The sequence below is a fragment of the Cydia amplana genome, chromosome 21 (assembly GCF_948474715.1).
Source record: "Cydia amplana chromosome 21, ilCydAmpl1.1, whole genome shotgun sequence".
NCBI classification, from domain to species: Eukaryota; Metazoa; Arthropoda; class Insecta; order Lepidoptera; family Tortricidae; genus Cydia; species Cydia amplana.
This window is the reverse complement of record NC_086089.1, coordinates 1,580,325-1,597,528: the sequence shown is the minus strand read 5'-3', so window position 1 is coordinate 1,597,528 and position 17,204 is coordinate 1,580,325. Positions and strand designations below refer to the sequence as shown.

At 37.4% G+C, this 17,204-nt stretch overlaps 1 protein-coding gene and 1 long non-coding RNA gene across 2 annotated transcripts in view; both read left to right on the top strand.

Annotated features, from left to right (window-relative positions):
- Nucleotides 1-17,204, top strand: part of LOC134658047 (uncharacterized) — a 99,433-nt gene that overhangs the window by 7,089 nt on the left and 75,140 nt on the right. The gene's annotated exons all lie outside the window — the stretch shown is intronic.
- LOC134658024 (eyes absent homolog 2) overlaps nt 1-17,204 on the top strand; it is a 58,349-nt gene that overhangs the window by 30,534 nt on the left and 10,611 nt on the right. The window contains exons 3-7 of the mRNA XM_063513627.1: nt 8,075-8,118; nt 13,175-13,503; nt 14,197-14,311; nt 16,033-16,137; nt 16,965-17,106. Coding sequence (XP_063369697.1) covers nt 8,075-8,118; nt 13,175-13,503; nt 14,197-14,311; nt 16,033-16,137; nt 16,965-17,106 — 735 coding nt within the window. The remainder of the gene's footprint in view (nt 1-8,074; nt 8,119-13,174; nt 13,504-14,196; nt 14,312-16,032; nt 16,138-16,964; nt 17,107-17,204) is intronic.

The following is a 17,204-nucleotide window of genomic DNA, read 5'->3' as shown; positions in this document are numbered from 1 at the left end:
CGGCGTTAGCGTAGCCATAAATATCCCAAAAATTTAAAAATGAATCCCTCATTTCTGTAAAGAATGCAAAACGTCGTGTACAGAAATACCATTCTAAATTTAATGACCCCATCCGCCCAGATTTATAATATTAACATCGGGACAAAACACGACATTAACCAAAAAGAACACAAGAACAATTATAGTGACAAATGTAAAGAACAACCTGTGTAACCGAAGCGCAGGCGCGTTGTCGCGCGTAAAACGAATAAATTAGCGGCTATCGCGGGATCGGCCTCACACCTCGATGGGAACTCGCCGGTGATTTACGCCCTTTCTCACAGTGACATCTTGGGACGTATGCGGCCCTGGTACTCCGTGTTGCTAGCTAGCTAGGGGGAAGCACGATTTCACGACTTCTTATCACTTGGGTTAGAATTAGAGCTAACTAGTAGGGAAATGCATTGGCTAACCTGAAAAAGTTAAACAACCCTGAATATTGCTTGAGAGGATTTCTCTGGACCATAATCTGTCTATCGCTGCTAGGCCATAGTTCGGAAAAGTAAAGTCAACTGTAAGAAAAAAATAGCATAAGAATTGCAATTATCTACATTTTTCTTTTGAGGGAAACATTGAAGAGGGAAACATTGAAAGCAGAAAAAAATTGAAAGAGCATTTGCCGATTACTGAGCTAGAAATTACAGACAAATCCTGCTTGCCACATCTGAAATTTCTCTTAACATTTTCTCTCTTTAACTCGGCGATCAATCGTGAAAATTATCCCTAGTATTCCAAGGTTTAGTTAGTGTACATATCCTTTGTGTTATGAAATACACCTCACAATCAATTAAATCGAAGTTTTAACGTCCAGAAACCTAATTTTAAAGTACCATAAACTGTCTCCCAACTAGATAATTTGTTAGTTTTAATGGAGACATGGTGGCGCCGGGTGTAAATAAATCCGGCTCGATTTTATTAATGTTGTTACGCCTATCTCGATCTCACCGACATTTAGGACTTTTATTATTTATAACTTGAATGTTATCTCGATCTCCGTTACCGAACTCGGGATTGTTAACCGTTATCTAAATATTACACCTACCTCTCCATCTGTGTCGTTAGGGAAATATTTTATTGAGTAGATCCATGATATTTGTAGTCTTTTACAAGTAAACTTTTAGAAAATGTTCTGGTTCAGGGTTGAATTAAAAAAAAGAGAATAAGAACAAACATAATAAATAAATAAATATTGTAGAAATGACAACAACTAACTCTAAAATCTTGTGTTTATCGAAAAACACAAACACAATGTGCGTGTTGTGATATAACGAATGAAATCTAATAAGTAGCATAAATAAACTTAATCTTTAAATATGTATATAATTTAAAGCATATCAAAAGACGACGATGGACGACTTTTTTTGCGCCTCATTAGCGTTAAATTCCTACCTATTAACGAAATATTTTATTCGCTTCGAATGAAGTCGTCAAGAAGTGGAATTAATCAGATTAATCGGTGGTTAATTTTGATGTTCCGTACTTTGCTCCGGTTAATATGTTAAACATGTTAAATCTGATTATAGGATATATGAAGGGTACACGGAAAGAACATGTCTAGTAATTTTTTTTAAAGAGATTTTAATCTCAAAATGTAGAGCTCTCAATGAACTATTTGTTACAGCTTCTGTTACCTCTGTAATTATAAATACATATTCTACATACAACTAAATACAACTCCTTTTCTTGCACTTTTATGACACTCACACACGAAAATTATATGGTCAATTATGTACATCGTTTCTTTTAATCCGCGATAACTCCAAATGTTGTTAGAGTGACTAGACATGTTCTTTCCGTGTACCCTTCATATATAATGAAGAAGACACATTAAAAAAAGTTGAATAGGTTTATTTTTATTCAATATTAGTGCGTAGCACCTGCTAACTATGTATGATTGTATCTACATAAATTTCAGCAGGTTAAGAAAAAGTTTGAAAAGAATTCGATCCTAAATCACATTATGACCATAATACACAGATAGGTATCTAACAGGTTAAAACATTAAGCGCAAAGACAAATCAGAAACTCAGATATTAATCTAGACATGAACAGTACGTAAATAGTGGTGACAATACAAGGCGACCACAATGTGGTTCCTAGAAGGCCGCAAGATGTTTGGGTAAAAAATGTCGCTCGCTGCACACGCTCGCCAGTGATTATGAGTCAATGCCTGATAAAATACAGATTAGTGTGCTTGTTCGGTTTTACTCGTAATTAATAGTGCTTACTTTAGTGTTTATTTAATCTTTTGTTTTAGTTTCGACTCTCCCATTGTTATCAGATTTGAAAGAACTAAATACAATTCGGCAATAGGTATTATTTTTGGTCTGTTATGACTATTAAGGAATTTGATGGAATTCCAAACCAAATATTATGTTATGAGCCTAAATTTTGGACTAAAAAGTAACTCTCAAGATTCACCATGCCTAGATCGGTCCATGGAAATCGATTGTCATAAAAAAATTATCACCCGGCGCGTGCAACGTAAATTTCGCTATGTTGTTGACGCGTATTTGTTTATGTCATATTATATCTAATTCCCTCGAATCTTTTTATACTCATAAAAATTAAATTTCCATAGATTTGATCGATACTAGGATTACTAGGAAAGTACATTAAATAGATAAATTATTACACGAACGATTTTTTTTTCCATTAATTTCTTTTTTGTGTACAAATTAAATTCACCTCGATGATATTTAAATTAAGTCTCTGTGTGTTATTATTTCGTTTTTTATTGAGATGTCTAAATTAAGCGTGTCTCTTGCTTCAAACAATATAAGATCAAATCATCCGCCTACGACGCGCAATAGCAAGCAAATAATCGCATCGAATTGTTTCTACTAGTCCTCTGACAATAGCTTAGGTACCTACATATCGCCCACGACGTAATGGATAACAGATATTAGCCGACAAATTACTCTCACGCGTTCATGTCGCCCTGGTGGTTTTGATATACTATTTACTTGCTGCAATATACTGATTTTACTTTCACTACGATAAGAATCCATTGTAGGTTACAAGCTTATAACCAATGGGCAGTGAGAGTCGCTTTCATGTATGTACACTACGGGTAGTTTATCGCTTGATAATGATTTTCTGAAGAGTATGATTCTGATGAAGTATGAAAGTGACATTAACAGACATATATCTTATTACGATATTAATAATAAATAAATAAATAAATACTATAGGACATTTTTACACAAATTGACTAAGCCCCACAGTAAGCTCAAGAAGGCTTGTGTTGTGGGTACTCAGACAACCCATTGACATTGCCATTGAGATATTGACACTCCATTGACATTTTCATAGAAAATCCGCACCAGCTTTCGTGATACACTCATATATCACAACAATGATAATAAGTTGGTATTTTTTATCAATAAAGAAGAAGTATATGATAAATTCACTGTAAATTGTCATTGATGTCATACATATTGAAATTCTCACTTCTCATATCACCTACATAGGAACCAAAAGGACTGTCCACGGTCCCGCATATTTAATTCGTCTGCAATAGATATCTACACTTGACTAACAGTTAAGGGGACGGTATATGACGTTTTCGATTTAGAGCTCACTTTGTGCAATCAATTTGTTCAAGAAATGTTTAATAACTGCATTAAATTATACGTAAATTTGTTCACGAAGAAGCCGTGTACCGGCTCTTCATGGCATAATATTTTTTATTTGCTGTAATTCTCTACAAATCGACACTAAAAGTATCCAAAAATCAAAATATGGAGTTCCGTTTGAGCAACACGCATTACAGTTTTGCCTTTAACAGTAATTGAGTTGTTGTGTGATTTTGAAAGCTAGATAACTAAACTAGCAAATTATTATATACTTATATTTTTACTCACAAATACAACACAGAAATTCAATCCCAAATGTAAACTTTCGTACAATTTCCATACATTGACGACATCACTCAAAATTCTTCTTCGAGTCAGATGGCCGCTGGCCTTGGATCGAAGCAGACGTGTACGTCGTCGTAGCTCGTTTTTGACATTATTTAGACATTTCATCATATACGCATACGAAAATGTATACCAGTAGATAAATTGTATTTCAAAAAACAGGGTAAATAAATTTATTTAAAATTTGATTTGTTGTTATTTACAGGTCGTAACGATCGAAAACAGCAGTAAACTATCCTAAAACAATACGATTACAATTGAATTTAAGTAACTTGTTCCTTCAAAACCCGCTTAAAATGAAAAAAGTTCAAAGACTCGTTTTACTGATTGGGATTGATTTTCATTATGCTGGTATCAATTTTGCGTCATTAAAAAAAAGTATATGACTTCTGTACGTCAATGACATTTGATGTCAATTGTAATCTTGTATTTACGTTAGAGAATATTATATATTCATTTAAATATTACTTACCTATTAATACGAAGCGTAATTCGTTTAATACCTGAAAGTCTTAGTGTCTACACCTACTTTGTTGCCGTTCGTTCCGTCTATATGTGTGCGATTACGTGCTGTTCTCAATAATTAAGAAACAAGCCATAATCTTCAAGAATAAAATAACAGCAAGACCAGCATTTAGTACTAACTAGTTTTTGCGGATTTGGAGACAAGAGATGAAGCTTACAGGCTAATACCGCTGCGGTCTGGTTATTGTTATGTGTATATATCGAGTATTATATAAATTTACTATAAAATAACAATGTTTTATTTCAATGACATTATGTGCGTAGGTATGTATGTTTCGGTGATTATAAGAATTTTGTCCACACAATAATTGTGCAAAGCAGAGACTGCATCATGCTTTCTTTACGGTATAAGCGGTATGGTACCGTTATTATTTATCAATATCGGTTCGTTTTGAAGGTAAAACTATACCGGTTGAAATACAAAGTACGGTACCGGTATAAAATTACAGCAGGGACAACCATTTTTATAGGTGTACAGTCAGCTGCAGAGAAAAGGTACGACCAGATAGATAATTGTATGCAGGGGTGGTACCTTTTCTCTGCAGCTAGCTGTACCTAAACCATCATTGACCGAGCGTTGGCGAAGGTCTCCGTTTCAACTTGGGCAAAAATGCTTTCGTATGTCCGAATTCTTCTCCTTTGCATATCACATTTCTCAACTGATTCTCGTGAAAATTCGGTAGTCCGATATAATTATTCGGTTTCTTTTTTTTTTTAACAATTTAAAATAGGCAGAAATTGTCATAAAGGACTTAAGCGCCAGTAGGGTCTGTGACACTTAAGACCACTGCGATTATTAGGTACATACTGGCCCCTATTTCACTACGACCACGGTGACAGGTGCGACAGTTGTCGACATCACTGTTGCTGACGTCACAGGCCTCCATAGGCTACGGTAACCGCTTACAATCGGACGGGCGATGTGCTTGTTTGCCACCAACATTTTAATAAATAAATAAACTCCATTATATTGCCACTAAAAAATTCTTATTTTGCGAAGCTAATGACAATTGTCACAAGAAACACGGCAACTGTATCGAAATTGCGACACAGAACTCATTTCCTGTCAAGACTTACCGAAAATTCTTTGAAAAATCTTGTGACAATTGTCACAAGATTTTTTCGCGAGAGAAATGTCTGTTTTATCCGATATAATAAAGTTTTTTTTTAATAATAGGTACAATGACGGTGGCAAACACGAATACGGCCCACCCGATGGTAAGCGGTAACTGTATTATTAAATTGTACAACGGGACTTAATCGCGTATCTAAGTTTTAAGATTTACCTCCGACGTTTCGAGGACGGCGCGGGCGTTGTCCCCGTGGTCTCGGAGAAGACTGGCTTAAGTTGACATCAGCATCGTCTAACCGCGCGAGTTTTTCGAACTACCCGCACTTGGTCTTGTTTATCCGCTTGAACGTTTTGCGGTTCCGTTGTACAATTTAATAATGTGTAAAAATCGTGAAAGTTTAAATCAGTGTTAGCGGTAACTGTAGTCCATGGGTGCCTATGGCGTCAATAACAGTGATGTTTTTGTCGTACCTGTCACCGTGGTGAAATAGGGGCCAGATTACGCCGCGCCGCGTGGAACGTGAGGTGCATTGGGATAAATGCATACCATTCACTCAAGGAAAATAATCTCCCTTATAAGATCACTCGTGTGTCTGCCATTTTGTTATAGCCAATTTTCACCGTAACTACTGGACTAGTTCAATTGAAATTTAGTACACATATGTCAAGTAAGGAAGTAGTAAGTCGGTGATCCGAAGATGAGTAACGTAAATAAATGAACTTTTAACTTTGCGGCGATTTTTGGTATCAGGTTTGGTATCTCACATATCAGATATAATACATAACTATAAGTAGGTGAGCAAAAATGTACCATAACCTAACTCAGAATTGTATTACATAAATACATATACAAAAAATAGTTCAACGCCAAAAGATTAATGGAAGACCTATGTCCTATAATAGGTGAGTTGGTCTTAAACAAAAAATATGCAATAAAAATGTGTAACTGTGGAACCCATAGTGAATCCTACTCGTACATGATCGGTTTTTATATTATGTACCTATAACATATTTTCTACTTTATACTTTATAAGTGTACCTACATAATATTTACTTATAAGCAGTTGTCACGTAAAATATTTGTAGATTTTTTTGGAAGTATGTGTCACATCATCATCATCTTCCTCGCGTTGTCCCGGCATTTTGACACGGCTCATGGGAGCCTGGGGTCCGCTTGGCAATTAATCCCATAAATTGGCGTGGGCACTAATTTTTATGAAAGCGACTGCCATCTGACCTTCCAACCCATAGGCGGTAAACTAGGCTCTTATTGGGATTAGTCCGGTTTTCTCACGATGTTTTCCTTCACCGAAAAGCAACTGGTAAATATCAAATGATATTTCGTACATAAGTTCCGAAAAACTCATTGGTACGAGCCGGAATTGCAATTCGCACGCTCTTACCGCTAGGCCTCCAGCGATTTTTTTGAAGTATGTATAGCACAAAAAAAATATTTAGAAATGTAACATTTAAGGTAGGTAATTAAAATACGGTATAAACATTATTGGAGAAGACTTGGAGGAAGTGTCATAGGGATCTACATTCGATGCGTGGAAAACAAGTTCTTTTGTCTAATTATAATCCATCGGCAATCACGCGAGCGCATAAAACGAAAATCATTTTTTTTTACTCCCTAAAACTCCCTTAACCTAATAACAGTAAAACAAAAAATAAAATATAGAGGGTTACCAACCAGCCAAAGAATTATAAGTAGATATATGCACTTATCCCAACGCACCTCACGTTCTACTCTGCACGGGGTTCATTGCCGCTCCTACCGCCGTAAGTAACTATCAACACCTACATTATCAAGGCTACGATCGAAGATAATCGCTTCAGCACTGAAATAATACCGGTGGAATACCGGTATAATATTTTTTATTTTAATTGTATTAATTTAATAGTAAGTAGTGTAAGATATTAGGGGTACATTAGCCAACACTGTTTCCATATATTTTCAAATTTTATTTTGTCCGCCTTAATTAAATTTTGCACCCTGCCGGAACTTTATTTATTTAAATTCTCATTTAATTGATTTTGAGCCTTATGAAAAGTCGTATAGAGTAGTAAATAAAATTTTACATCTGACTTAATGACATCTGGTTTTATTCGGTTTAACTTTAGAAAACGCGTATCTCGACAAAGCCATAATGTAGAAAATTGTCAACAACCAAATGAATTATTAGAATTTAAATACGTCACGTGTGACATGAACAGACAAGGAAAGCAAGATTAAATGTATTGTTTCTCTTTCTTCTTTCAATGGAACGCTTTTCCTAAAAGGAGGCCACTAAACTCAAAACGCTATCTTAAAAAAAAACTTGATGGGTCAGTGACCTGTCCCAGTAAAGTGAGGTAGTGTGCGTGAAGTACGCTTGTGTGTGAAATGGGGTAAATTGACAGAATCTGAAAATTTACCCACCTCTACCGTCACCCTGTTGAGTTGAAAACATGAAAATTTTAAATAAATACATAAATACATAATTATATTGATGAAGCCATTTATTTGTTGCAGGCAAAGCGGCCTAGATCCGACAACAACACCGATGTATCTGATAGGTAAGTGTCTATTATATGAACTTGCTTTTAAAAATTTAGCTAGCATTCAGGATGAAATAGATTACTCAATTAATCTAATCTCTTCAAGCTGATATTCTCCAAAATAAATATTTAACACCGTTTCCACCTTTCCGAGTTCCAATCGAAAGTTTACCAAAATAGTCCTTCAACGTACACGGGACAAAAGGCCTAATCCCGGGGTAATCCCTATATTGTTAATACACAACTGCCGTGAAATGCCCCGCGAAACGTAACTGAAATAACTACAATTAAAAGTTCAAGCTATTTTAAACCTTATCTCATGGCAGGCAAGGTAGCATTTTGAATGATTTTCCAAATTTAGTTACTGCGTTTATGTGGAGCGTGACAGATATGCTCTTAATACGAGGGCCAAGGGATGTTATCACCAGGATCAAAGGAAGCAGCACAATAGCGCTCGTGTTACAATTTACAATGAGGATGCGTTAGTTTTTTGCGATTTGCCACTTTTCAAAATGGACTTGAAGTGTAGTCAAGAGGTTGTTGACTATAATAAATCAATTCCAAATAAATTGCAAGAGTAGGTTGGGAGAGATGGCACCATAAGAAAATACGCGATTTACTTACGAGTCTTACGACTCTAAGGGCCACTTGCACCATTCACTAACCACGAGTTAACCGATTAAACCTGGAGTTACCTACCATGGTAACCAGTACAATTTGACACTGGGTTAACGGTTTAACCGGTTAACCCCGGGTTAGTGGGATGGTGCAAGTGGCACTAAGTATCTTATGGTACGAAATTTAATTTATAGAGTCCGTCTAAGCTAACTGTGCACCGACTTAATCAGTACAAAGTGAGGAAATGTCATAAGGAATTGCCACGCTTCGTTATCGCAAATGTCATGCAGAGTTATCTTGGTCGGACTCTACCTGCTATACCTAATCAACTATAACGATCTTTAATAAGGACCTATCGATCTATAAAAGGTACCTACAGTCGCAACTTCGTAAATGTGACTCCTGCAAAAACAAAATTCCGACTACGGAAGCACGAAAAAAGTTTTCATAAAACAGGGTTATGGAGTTTTTGTGCCCTGTAAATAATTCCTTAAACCCTGTTAATATCCAAAACTAGAATAAAAACATATGGACATAATCTAGTAGCATCAAAATCTCGTTAAAACCAACTTACAGCAAAAACACAACATCTACTGAATGTTTTCATTAATTACGACCAATGATTAACACTCTCAGCGGTTTTTTAACGCACTAAAAATAAATCGCTCAAAACGTGTAACCATAAGTGCCACCCGACACTGTGTTCCTGCCAAAACGCGTCGGGATGGAACCGTCAAAATGTTTGATTTATTTCAAAACAACTATTTATACCTTTTCAGTTTCAAAAACACGATTAACCTAACTAATAAGAGCCAGGAATGTGTCACTTACGACCGCCATTGATCACGCTTTTTGTCAAAAAGGTGTCGTTGTAGTTATGGTAAAAATGTTTGATATGCTCACAAGATATATGCTACAACATATTTTTGTGAATTTGTTTACGAATTCTTGTGCCTTTTTTAAAAGCCTTTCCAAAAACAGGAGATGGTTTAAAAATTTAAATACGAATTGGAACATCCTTTATTTAAAAGCATTGATTACCTGAATATGCTTATGCAAATATTCTGCAAAACATCTTGTCATCGTCTGTTTTCCTATTTCATTCATTATCACTTCTAAAAGAATATAATAACATTAATGTAATAACCAATACGAATGTACCGTGGTCTCCCCATAAGTAATAAAAAGCTCTTATAAGATTATGTTAAGTGCTTTGGTTATCGAACTCGCATTAATACATATTTAATTTCTAACACCGGTATCTGATTGAATCGACAACCCTTCAAGCATATCCAGCGAGGAATCTCGAGAAAATATCCTATGTCTACTTTTTAATAACGATAAATTAAGTATTAACCATTTTCGGGATTGGTGGCTACTATTACTATATTCTTGACTAATTAATTAAGCTCGTTCTACAGCTTTATTGACCAAAGCGACCTCTGGTTTCGCAGACCACCTTTCAATATTTTTTTCAACCCTTCCACATGTCCCCATTCCGCTGCGGCCCGCCGGCCAATTCGGGAGCGAGCAAAAACTGTAATTAATATAATCTGAGGCGAGCCCTTGCCACGTGGGGGCCAAATGGCTTGTAAAAACAGCGGTATTTAGGGTTCCATGCCCTTGAAAAAAATTGCTACCGCGGAATGTGGGTTAGCTAACACTTTCGTACTGGAAACTTTTTCTGGTAGTACGTTTTTCAATAGACACTTGTTACGAGCGATGCTGTCGATGAAAGTAAATTTTAAATTAATCGGTTTTAATGCACACAAACATTAGATCTCGTGGCGTCTTTATCTCAAATTGTTACTCACGCCACCCGCCTTTTTTGACCTCTCTTAAACAACGGTTGCATAAAACACTATTTACTATCGGTGCAGAGCTTGGACATATTTTTAATGGAACTTTAAGCCTTGATGATGGAAGTAGCCAAGATTTTGGATATTACGACTTGGTTCCACTGACTTTCACGTCATAGCGTAGCGATCTGTTCTAAATCCAGTTTTTCTAAAGCATCCGACATAAACGTAGTGCCTAATTGCGCTGTCAATCACGGAACCCAAGCTCCAAACGTCTGTAAGCGGCCGGGGTGTGCTCAAAGCAGTCATTGTTCCGACACTCGCCGCTCAACGCTGAAGCACAATGAACAAACACGTGCTTACAAGCTTCTGTTTGCCTGCCATTATCGACTGTTTATTAAAATATGATAGATTGCAATTGTTTAAGGAGCTACTCCAGAAGAATCGATGCTGTTCTATTCTAGTGTAGATATATGCAACTACAGTCAGCAGCAGAAGTTGCTAAGCGGGCGAGGTGTTGAAAATGATCTTGACACGACTTTATTGTTAAGAGAATAAGAGCGTGTCAAGGTAATTTTGAAGACCTCGCCCGCTTAGCAACTGCTTCTGCTAACTGTACAACCCCAGTATCTTAAAACATCCTTTATTTGCATTTAGTTGTAGGTGTCTCATGAAATAGTTTACTACCTACTGATAATTATTAGTTGTTACTCTGTCCCTATTGTTGTAACTGACGCAGCCTCGCAACAGCGCGATGCGACGGACGGACAAACGCATGCTGCATATAAATTTTGAAAAGTTCGTTCGAACAGACGCATCGCTATATAGTGGCACTTGCAATTTTACAGTTACATACTAGCTTGCCACCAATATACAATGCTTCAATAGGACTATACAAATTCACTTTTGCATTAAAGCCTCCAGGCAAAAGTCTGATATAATACATTTTACTAAAAATAGTCACTCTGAAATCTCAGTCCCGTTGACAATGATCAAGGGAACCCCGTTAAAACATAAAACTAAAAATGTGACAACTAAATCATCGCACCATATGGAATGCGACATAACATCACTGTGCACAAACTATTAAATCTTTGAAGTCTTTTGTTAGAATGTTAACACCGTTTGTAAACGTTTTACGATTTCTACAAAAAAAAGTTTAAGTGAAAAGAGCCGAAACATTAAAAAAAGCTTTCAATTAAAAAGATAGTGACAATAGTGCCAACATTAACGTCCGTGCGTTTGATACCCGATAGTGTTGTTCTCTTGAAAGTGGCGGCAAAAAGCAAAGTGACACTTGAATAAAGCGGGAACTTATATAAACAAGAGCTCTTTTTCACTAGATAAAGACCAATGGTGTTCAGGATATTTATAAAATACTCTCATAAGTCATCTACGCCATTAATTACGCCGAACTTCTTATAATTATACGACACCCTACAAACAATATGAAATAAACATTTGCCCGAATTTAAAAACAATCAAACCAACGGTTTAAATTTCCTATACATATTAACTATGTCATTTAGGGTTTTTTTTTTACATTCCGAGTTGCATCTTTAATTCGTTATGCGTTATGATTATGTCAATTAAACAATTTCGCCTTATTATAAAGGAGTAAGATGCAAAAGTGTAAACATATATTTGATGTCGACTGTACCATTTGCCTAAAACGACACTAGTAGTTTATGTAGAGTCAAAACAAAACATTTAGAAAAAAGTAAGTTATCTAATTAAATAATATATCCCTTAGAAAATATTAATTAAAAATACTAATAAAGGAGAGTTTTTTTTTCGTGAATAGTTAACTTGTTCGCGTGGTTAAATCTCATAATAATTTAATTTACCTACCTAAAGTAGAAATTAGTAATCAATTCAAAAATTATTGACCACGGCCTACTTTGCAAAGTGACAATACGTGTTCTGCCAAATGAATATTACAAATCGATGAATCACACGAGCAAATTGCAATGAAATATTCAAATAGAAATTAAAACAGGTGTTTCGCTAAAACGTTGTCATAACCGGCCATTAGCATAAATTTGATTAGAATTATTTATTGTTTATGCAAACTATGAAGGTGCGGTAAAATTTACATTTTACATTGTTTTTATTAACATAATGCGACATACGCTTGAAATTTAATTTAGTGATGTGATGAGCAGTGTGACTAATTTAGTTAAAGGGGCTCATGTGACGTAACGGGCTGTCAGCGGCGACAGATGATTGCGGGGCGCGAACACGACTTGATAACGAAATAAATTAATCGTAACACGTGTAAACTATTTGTTAGATAAATCCCCAGCGCGCGATACGGAGGGGCATCTGTTTATTGGACTGTTTATTTTAATCATAACGAATAAACATGACATTTTATTGAATTGAGCGCTTAATTGGTGCAATCTGGGCTTATTTTTGTTGTTTAAACACAGACATCAAATCTCCACCGCCATTAGCGTCAAGCGATCATTTTACAGACGCGTATTACGTCCCTTTTTCGGTTTACACCCGCCTTTTCCCTTCCGAACGCTTTAGAAATTGTTTATAAATGGAAGCTTCTTCGTAAATAGACAGGGATTTTTAAGTGGATTTTTTTGGCGTCTTGAAAGACGGCACTTATGAATTGTCTTGTTACAATGGTTTTCTTTTCTTTTCAGACTATCGGGCGAAGTCAACCAAAGCCCTTGCGGGTCAGAGTCAACGTCAAATTCGCCACCATCTTTGCTCCAAGACGCGTCACTGCCGGCGCTCCTAGTGTCCGGGGCGTCCACCATATTCCAGACCACGACGACGGCCGCCAACTCCGCGCTGAACGCGGCTGTAGATAGCTTATGCTTGCCTGGTAGCTCGGAGGTGGACTGTAGTTTGGCGAACGGATGTGCGACGTCGCTTGGGTTAGCGTTGCCGCTAACGTCAACCGGTGGCCTCTGTACGTCTACCTCCTCGCCATCGGCGGTGGCCTGGTTGATGAATGAGGATAGCACGGGTAAGCATAATATGTGACGTTATCTATGAAAAGGGACCTTATTGTCGATGGCGCTTACGCCATTATTAACGATGCTCCGATATAAATACAATGCCGCGCGACGCTGTGCGGCGTAAGCGCCATCGACAATAAGGTCCCTTTTCATAGATAATGCCCCATATATTTATGTTTTAAAAAGCTGCATTGATTCACCCACGCGTTCGCTTCTAAGAGCGAACGTGATCAAATGCAAAATCAAGCGTGTTGTTTAAAAATTTACGAGCGCTTGAGCAAAACAATCATCTTGTTAAGAAATTAACATGGAGTCCCGCTACGCAGTTATTTCAGCTCCTAAATACTGTTATTAATTGTTCTGTCTTTTGGATTACATTTTTATTTAGTGCTCGACTCTATCCTATGTTAGAAATTAGAAATCTAAATACATACATCCGGCTTGATGTCGCCTTTATTTTTCTGCAATATAACTGCACATTAAGCAAAAATGTCTGCTATACTTACATACACTTATACTAGCTAATATCATGCCAGACCTCAGACTATATACCTACCTAAGATTCACGTCTTTGAAATAGAGTCAAAAGATAACAACTCTTTGCTTTCCCCAACTCCGTGACCATGAGTTTAGTAGAATAACTATTTTATAAAGTAAAATTCTGTATAGGTATGTACTAATGTTTATGTGTCCCTGGTCAGGCGGTGGCGTCAAGAGCGAGGTGCGCAGCCCCGGGCTGTGCGAGGCGGACGTGGCGCTGTACGGCGAGGCTCTGCCGTACGACCAGTCCACGCTGCCCTACCAGTATTACAACAGGTAACCTGTCTATCCGTGCTACCTTGGTAATTCTGGGTGCTCTGTATTAGTACATGTATTGTACTCTGAGTCCCTGGTAATTATAAAACTCTGAAAGTGTATATTTGGCTGGTGTTGGTGAAAAGAAAGAAATTACCCAAATGACCGCCTATCTATATGTCTGAATATGGTTTTAAAAACCCAAGAGAAATTCCCTCGTTTAACAGATCCTTATAACTTTCTATCGCCTTATAAAATGAGTTACAACACTTACAACCTAACAAATAGAAAGTAATAATCCATCTACCATGATTTTTAAGACATAACAGTTTCCCTGATTACTGGAAAGTAAATAAGTGTTCAAGCGGGCGGAAAGGGCTTGCAACGTAATCCGACGCGAAGTTGGCTTCAGTTTGAGGTTGAACGTTCGGATTTGAGGAAGCCTTAAAACAGCTGACATATTTCACAACAGAAACTTTCCATCAATGATTATGACAATGAAATCGGACGTTCACCTTCCTGTTTTTCCCGTAGACGTATTTATACGTGATATAAATAAAAGTTTGTTTTAAAACTGCCAATTATTTTTTATCCTAAAGATTTAAAATAACTGGATGAAAACGCACTTACCCTCTACTTCTCATCATAAATATGGTCCTTTCTCTTCACTATGCTGGAGGTTCAGCTATATTCTTGTAGAATCTTTTCTGGGAATAGGAAATCCTTATTTTCTTTTACTATTTTTTTGGTGACACTGTCGTATTTGATTTTAAGAGCCAACAGGAGTGGTCATTTCTCCATACAAACGTACTCGACTGTTTCCTCCGTGGGTTTTGAAGCTAGAGCAATGATTTTTTTAACACAGATTAATATTGTCAATATCTGTGTCGGATCGTTTTGATTTTTTTGATATTTTTGTTTTTTAAGGCGCTAGAGCCCTTCAAAAATGGCCTAATTGACTATGCCGCAATGAGAGGCGTGGTATTCAAAACTGATATCAATTAGCCAAAAAAGCAAAACGGTCCGACACAGATAATTTCATAATCATTTAGATTTCCAAATTTGGTTACGATTGGTTAAGTTTTGGAGGAGGAAACAGTCGAGTACGAAACCTCGATATTTGAGAATTTTACGGAGGATTTTTCGCCTTGTCCTTATCGCACTAGTTTTAGGAGCCGCTTCCATTAGCGAGACGGGTATATTTACCTAAAATATTTAAATCTCAGCTCCTGTTGGCTCTTAAGTGATATTGACATTAAATTTGACACTTTATATTTCTTGTCGAACAAGCGTTGAACGTATTCAACAACAAGTCCGTATACCTCGTAATTATGTAAGTAGGTAGGTAGAGTCTGTGCGGAAAGAGAAGAGTCGTGAAATACAAGAGAACCAATACTTTCTACAGATGTATTGCATACCTAATGGTTTTCCATCGTATTTTCTCGGAAACGTTCGTATTTGTCATGCTACTTCAGTCAAACTCATTACTTTTTGTACCAACACTGACTGAAATGGCAAGACACGTTCGTAGATTTCCGAAAAAAGCCATGGAAAATAACTATGCCCTAGAGTCTGTGCGAAAAGAGAATAGTCGTGGAATGTATTTGGCCCCAAACATTTCCGAACAGACTATACCTACATCTGTATGTTGTTTTTGTTGATAGCTTCTTATATTGTTGAGTGAAATCTGACCCATTTTAATTGTTTCTTCTTATAAATGTAACGTTATCCTTTGTTAACAGTATGCAGCAGTATGGAGGCGGCGGCGCGGCCTCCTCCTACGTTGGCTCCACTCTGTACAACCAGCCCTACACCGCGTACCCTCCTGCGCACAACTCTAATAACAGGTATAGATTACTACAGATACATCTATTTCACTACAACCAGCCCTACACCGCGTACCCTCCCGCGCACAACTCTAATAACAGGTATGGATTGCTACAGATACATCTATTTCACTACAACCAGCCCTACACCGCGTACCCTCCCGCGCACAACTCTAATAACAGGTATGGATTGCTACAGATACATCTATTTCACTACAACCAGCCCTACACCGCGTACCCTCGTGCGCACAACTCTAATATCAGGTATGGATTGCAGATACATCTATTTCACTATTTTCACTATTACCATGCTAAGTTTGCAACGCCAAGTTGATCACTCTTGGTCCATACTTCATGTGAAACTTGGCGGGCGACTTAGCATGGACGAACTCTATGGAAGTATGCCTGAGTAGAATACCAGTTGCACCGTGTATGAGTATGACAGTGACTGCAAGTTACTGCTGAGTTAACTACATATTATAGAAACAGGAAGAAAACTTCAATTTATCTCCTCCTATTTGTGTTGATTAGGTGAGTTAGTAAAAGCTTTTGAAGATCCAATATATTAACAAAGGCGATATAATTATTTGCATTTTCTCTACATCTGGCCCCGTAGCCAACATGCCAATCGCTAACGCTACGCTTCTTACCGAACGAAACGCAACTGTCACAGTGGAAGAGTGATACACGTAGTGGTTATATTCTCTTTGGAGTGATAGAGAGACACAAAGCGATTAGATGGCGAAGCGCAAGCGATTGTCACCTTATTGGCTAGGCCGCCAGATGACTGGGGCTGGCTTTGTTGCCTTTCAAAGGATAACTAGCTAAATTTATGTCGGTCGTTGCAGGTCGTCGTGCAAAGCGACGCCGACGTATCTGAGCTACGGCGTTGGGGGCGTTGGATCCGTGCCGGGCTCGGGGTTCGGCGCGCAGCCCTCACCCTACTACCCCTCGTACAACGGAAGCTTGACACAGACTTTCCCTCAGCAAGTAAGTCTATGACTTTTCTTCCATCTAGAGTCGGACTAAGCTTCGTACAGTATCGTACTTTGTTAAGTACTTCAAAGTCGTAGCAGAGTTAGTTCAGG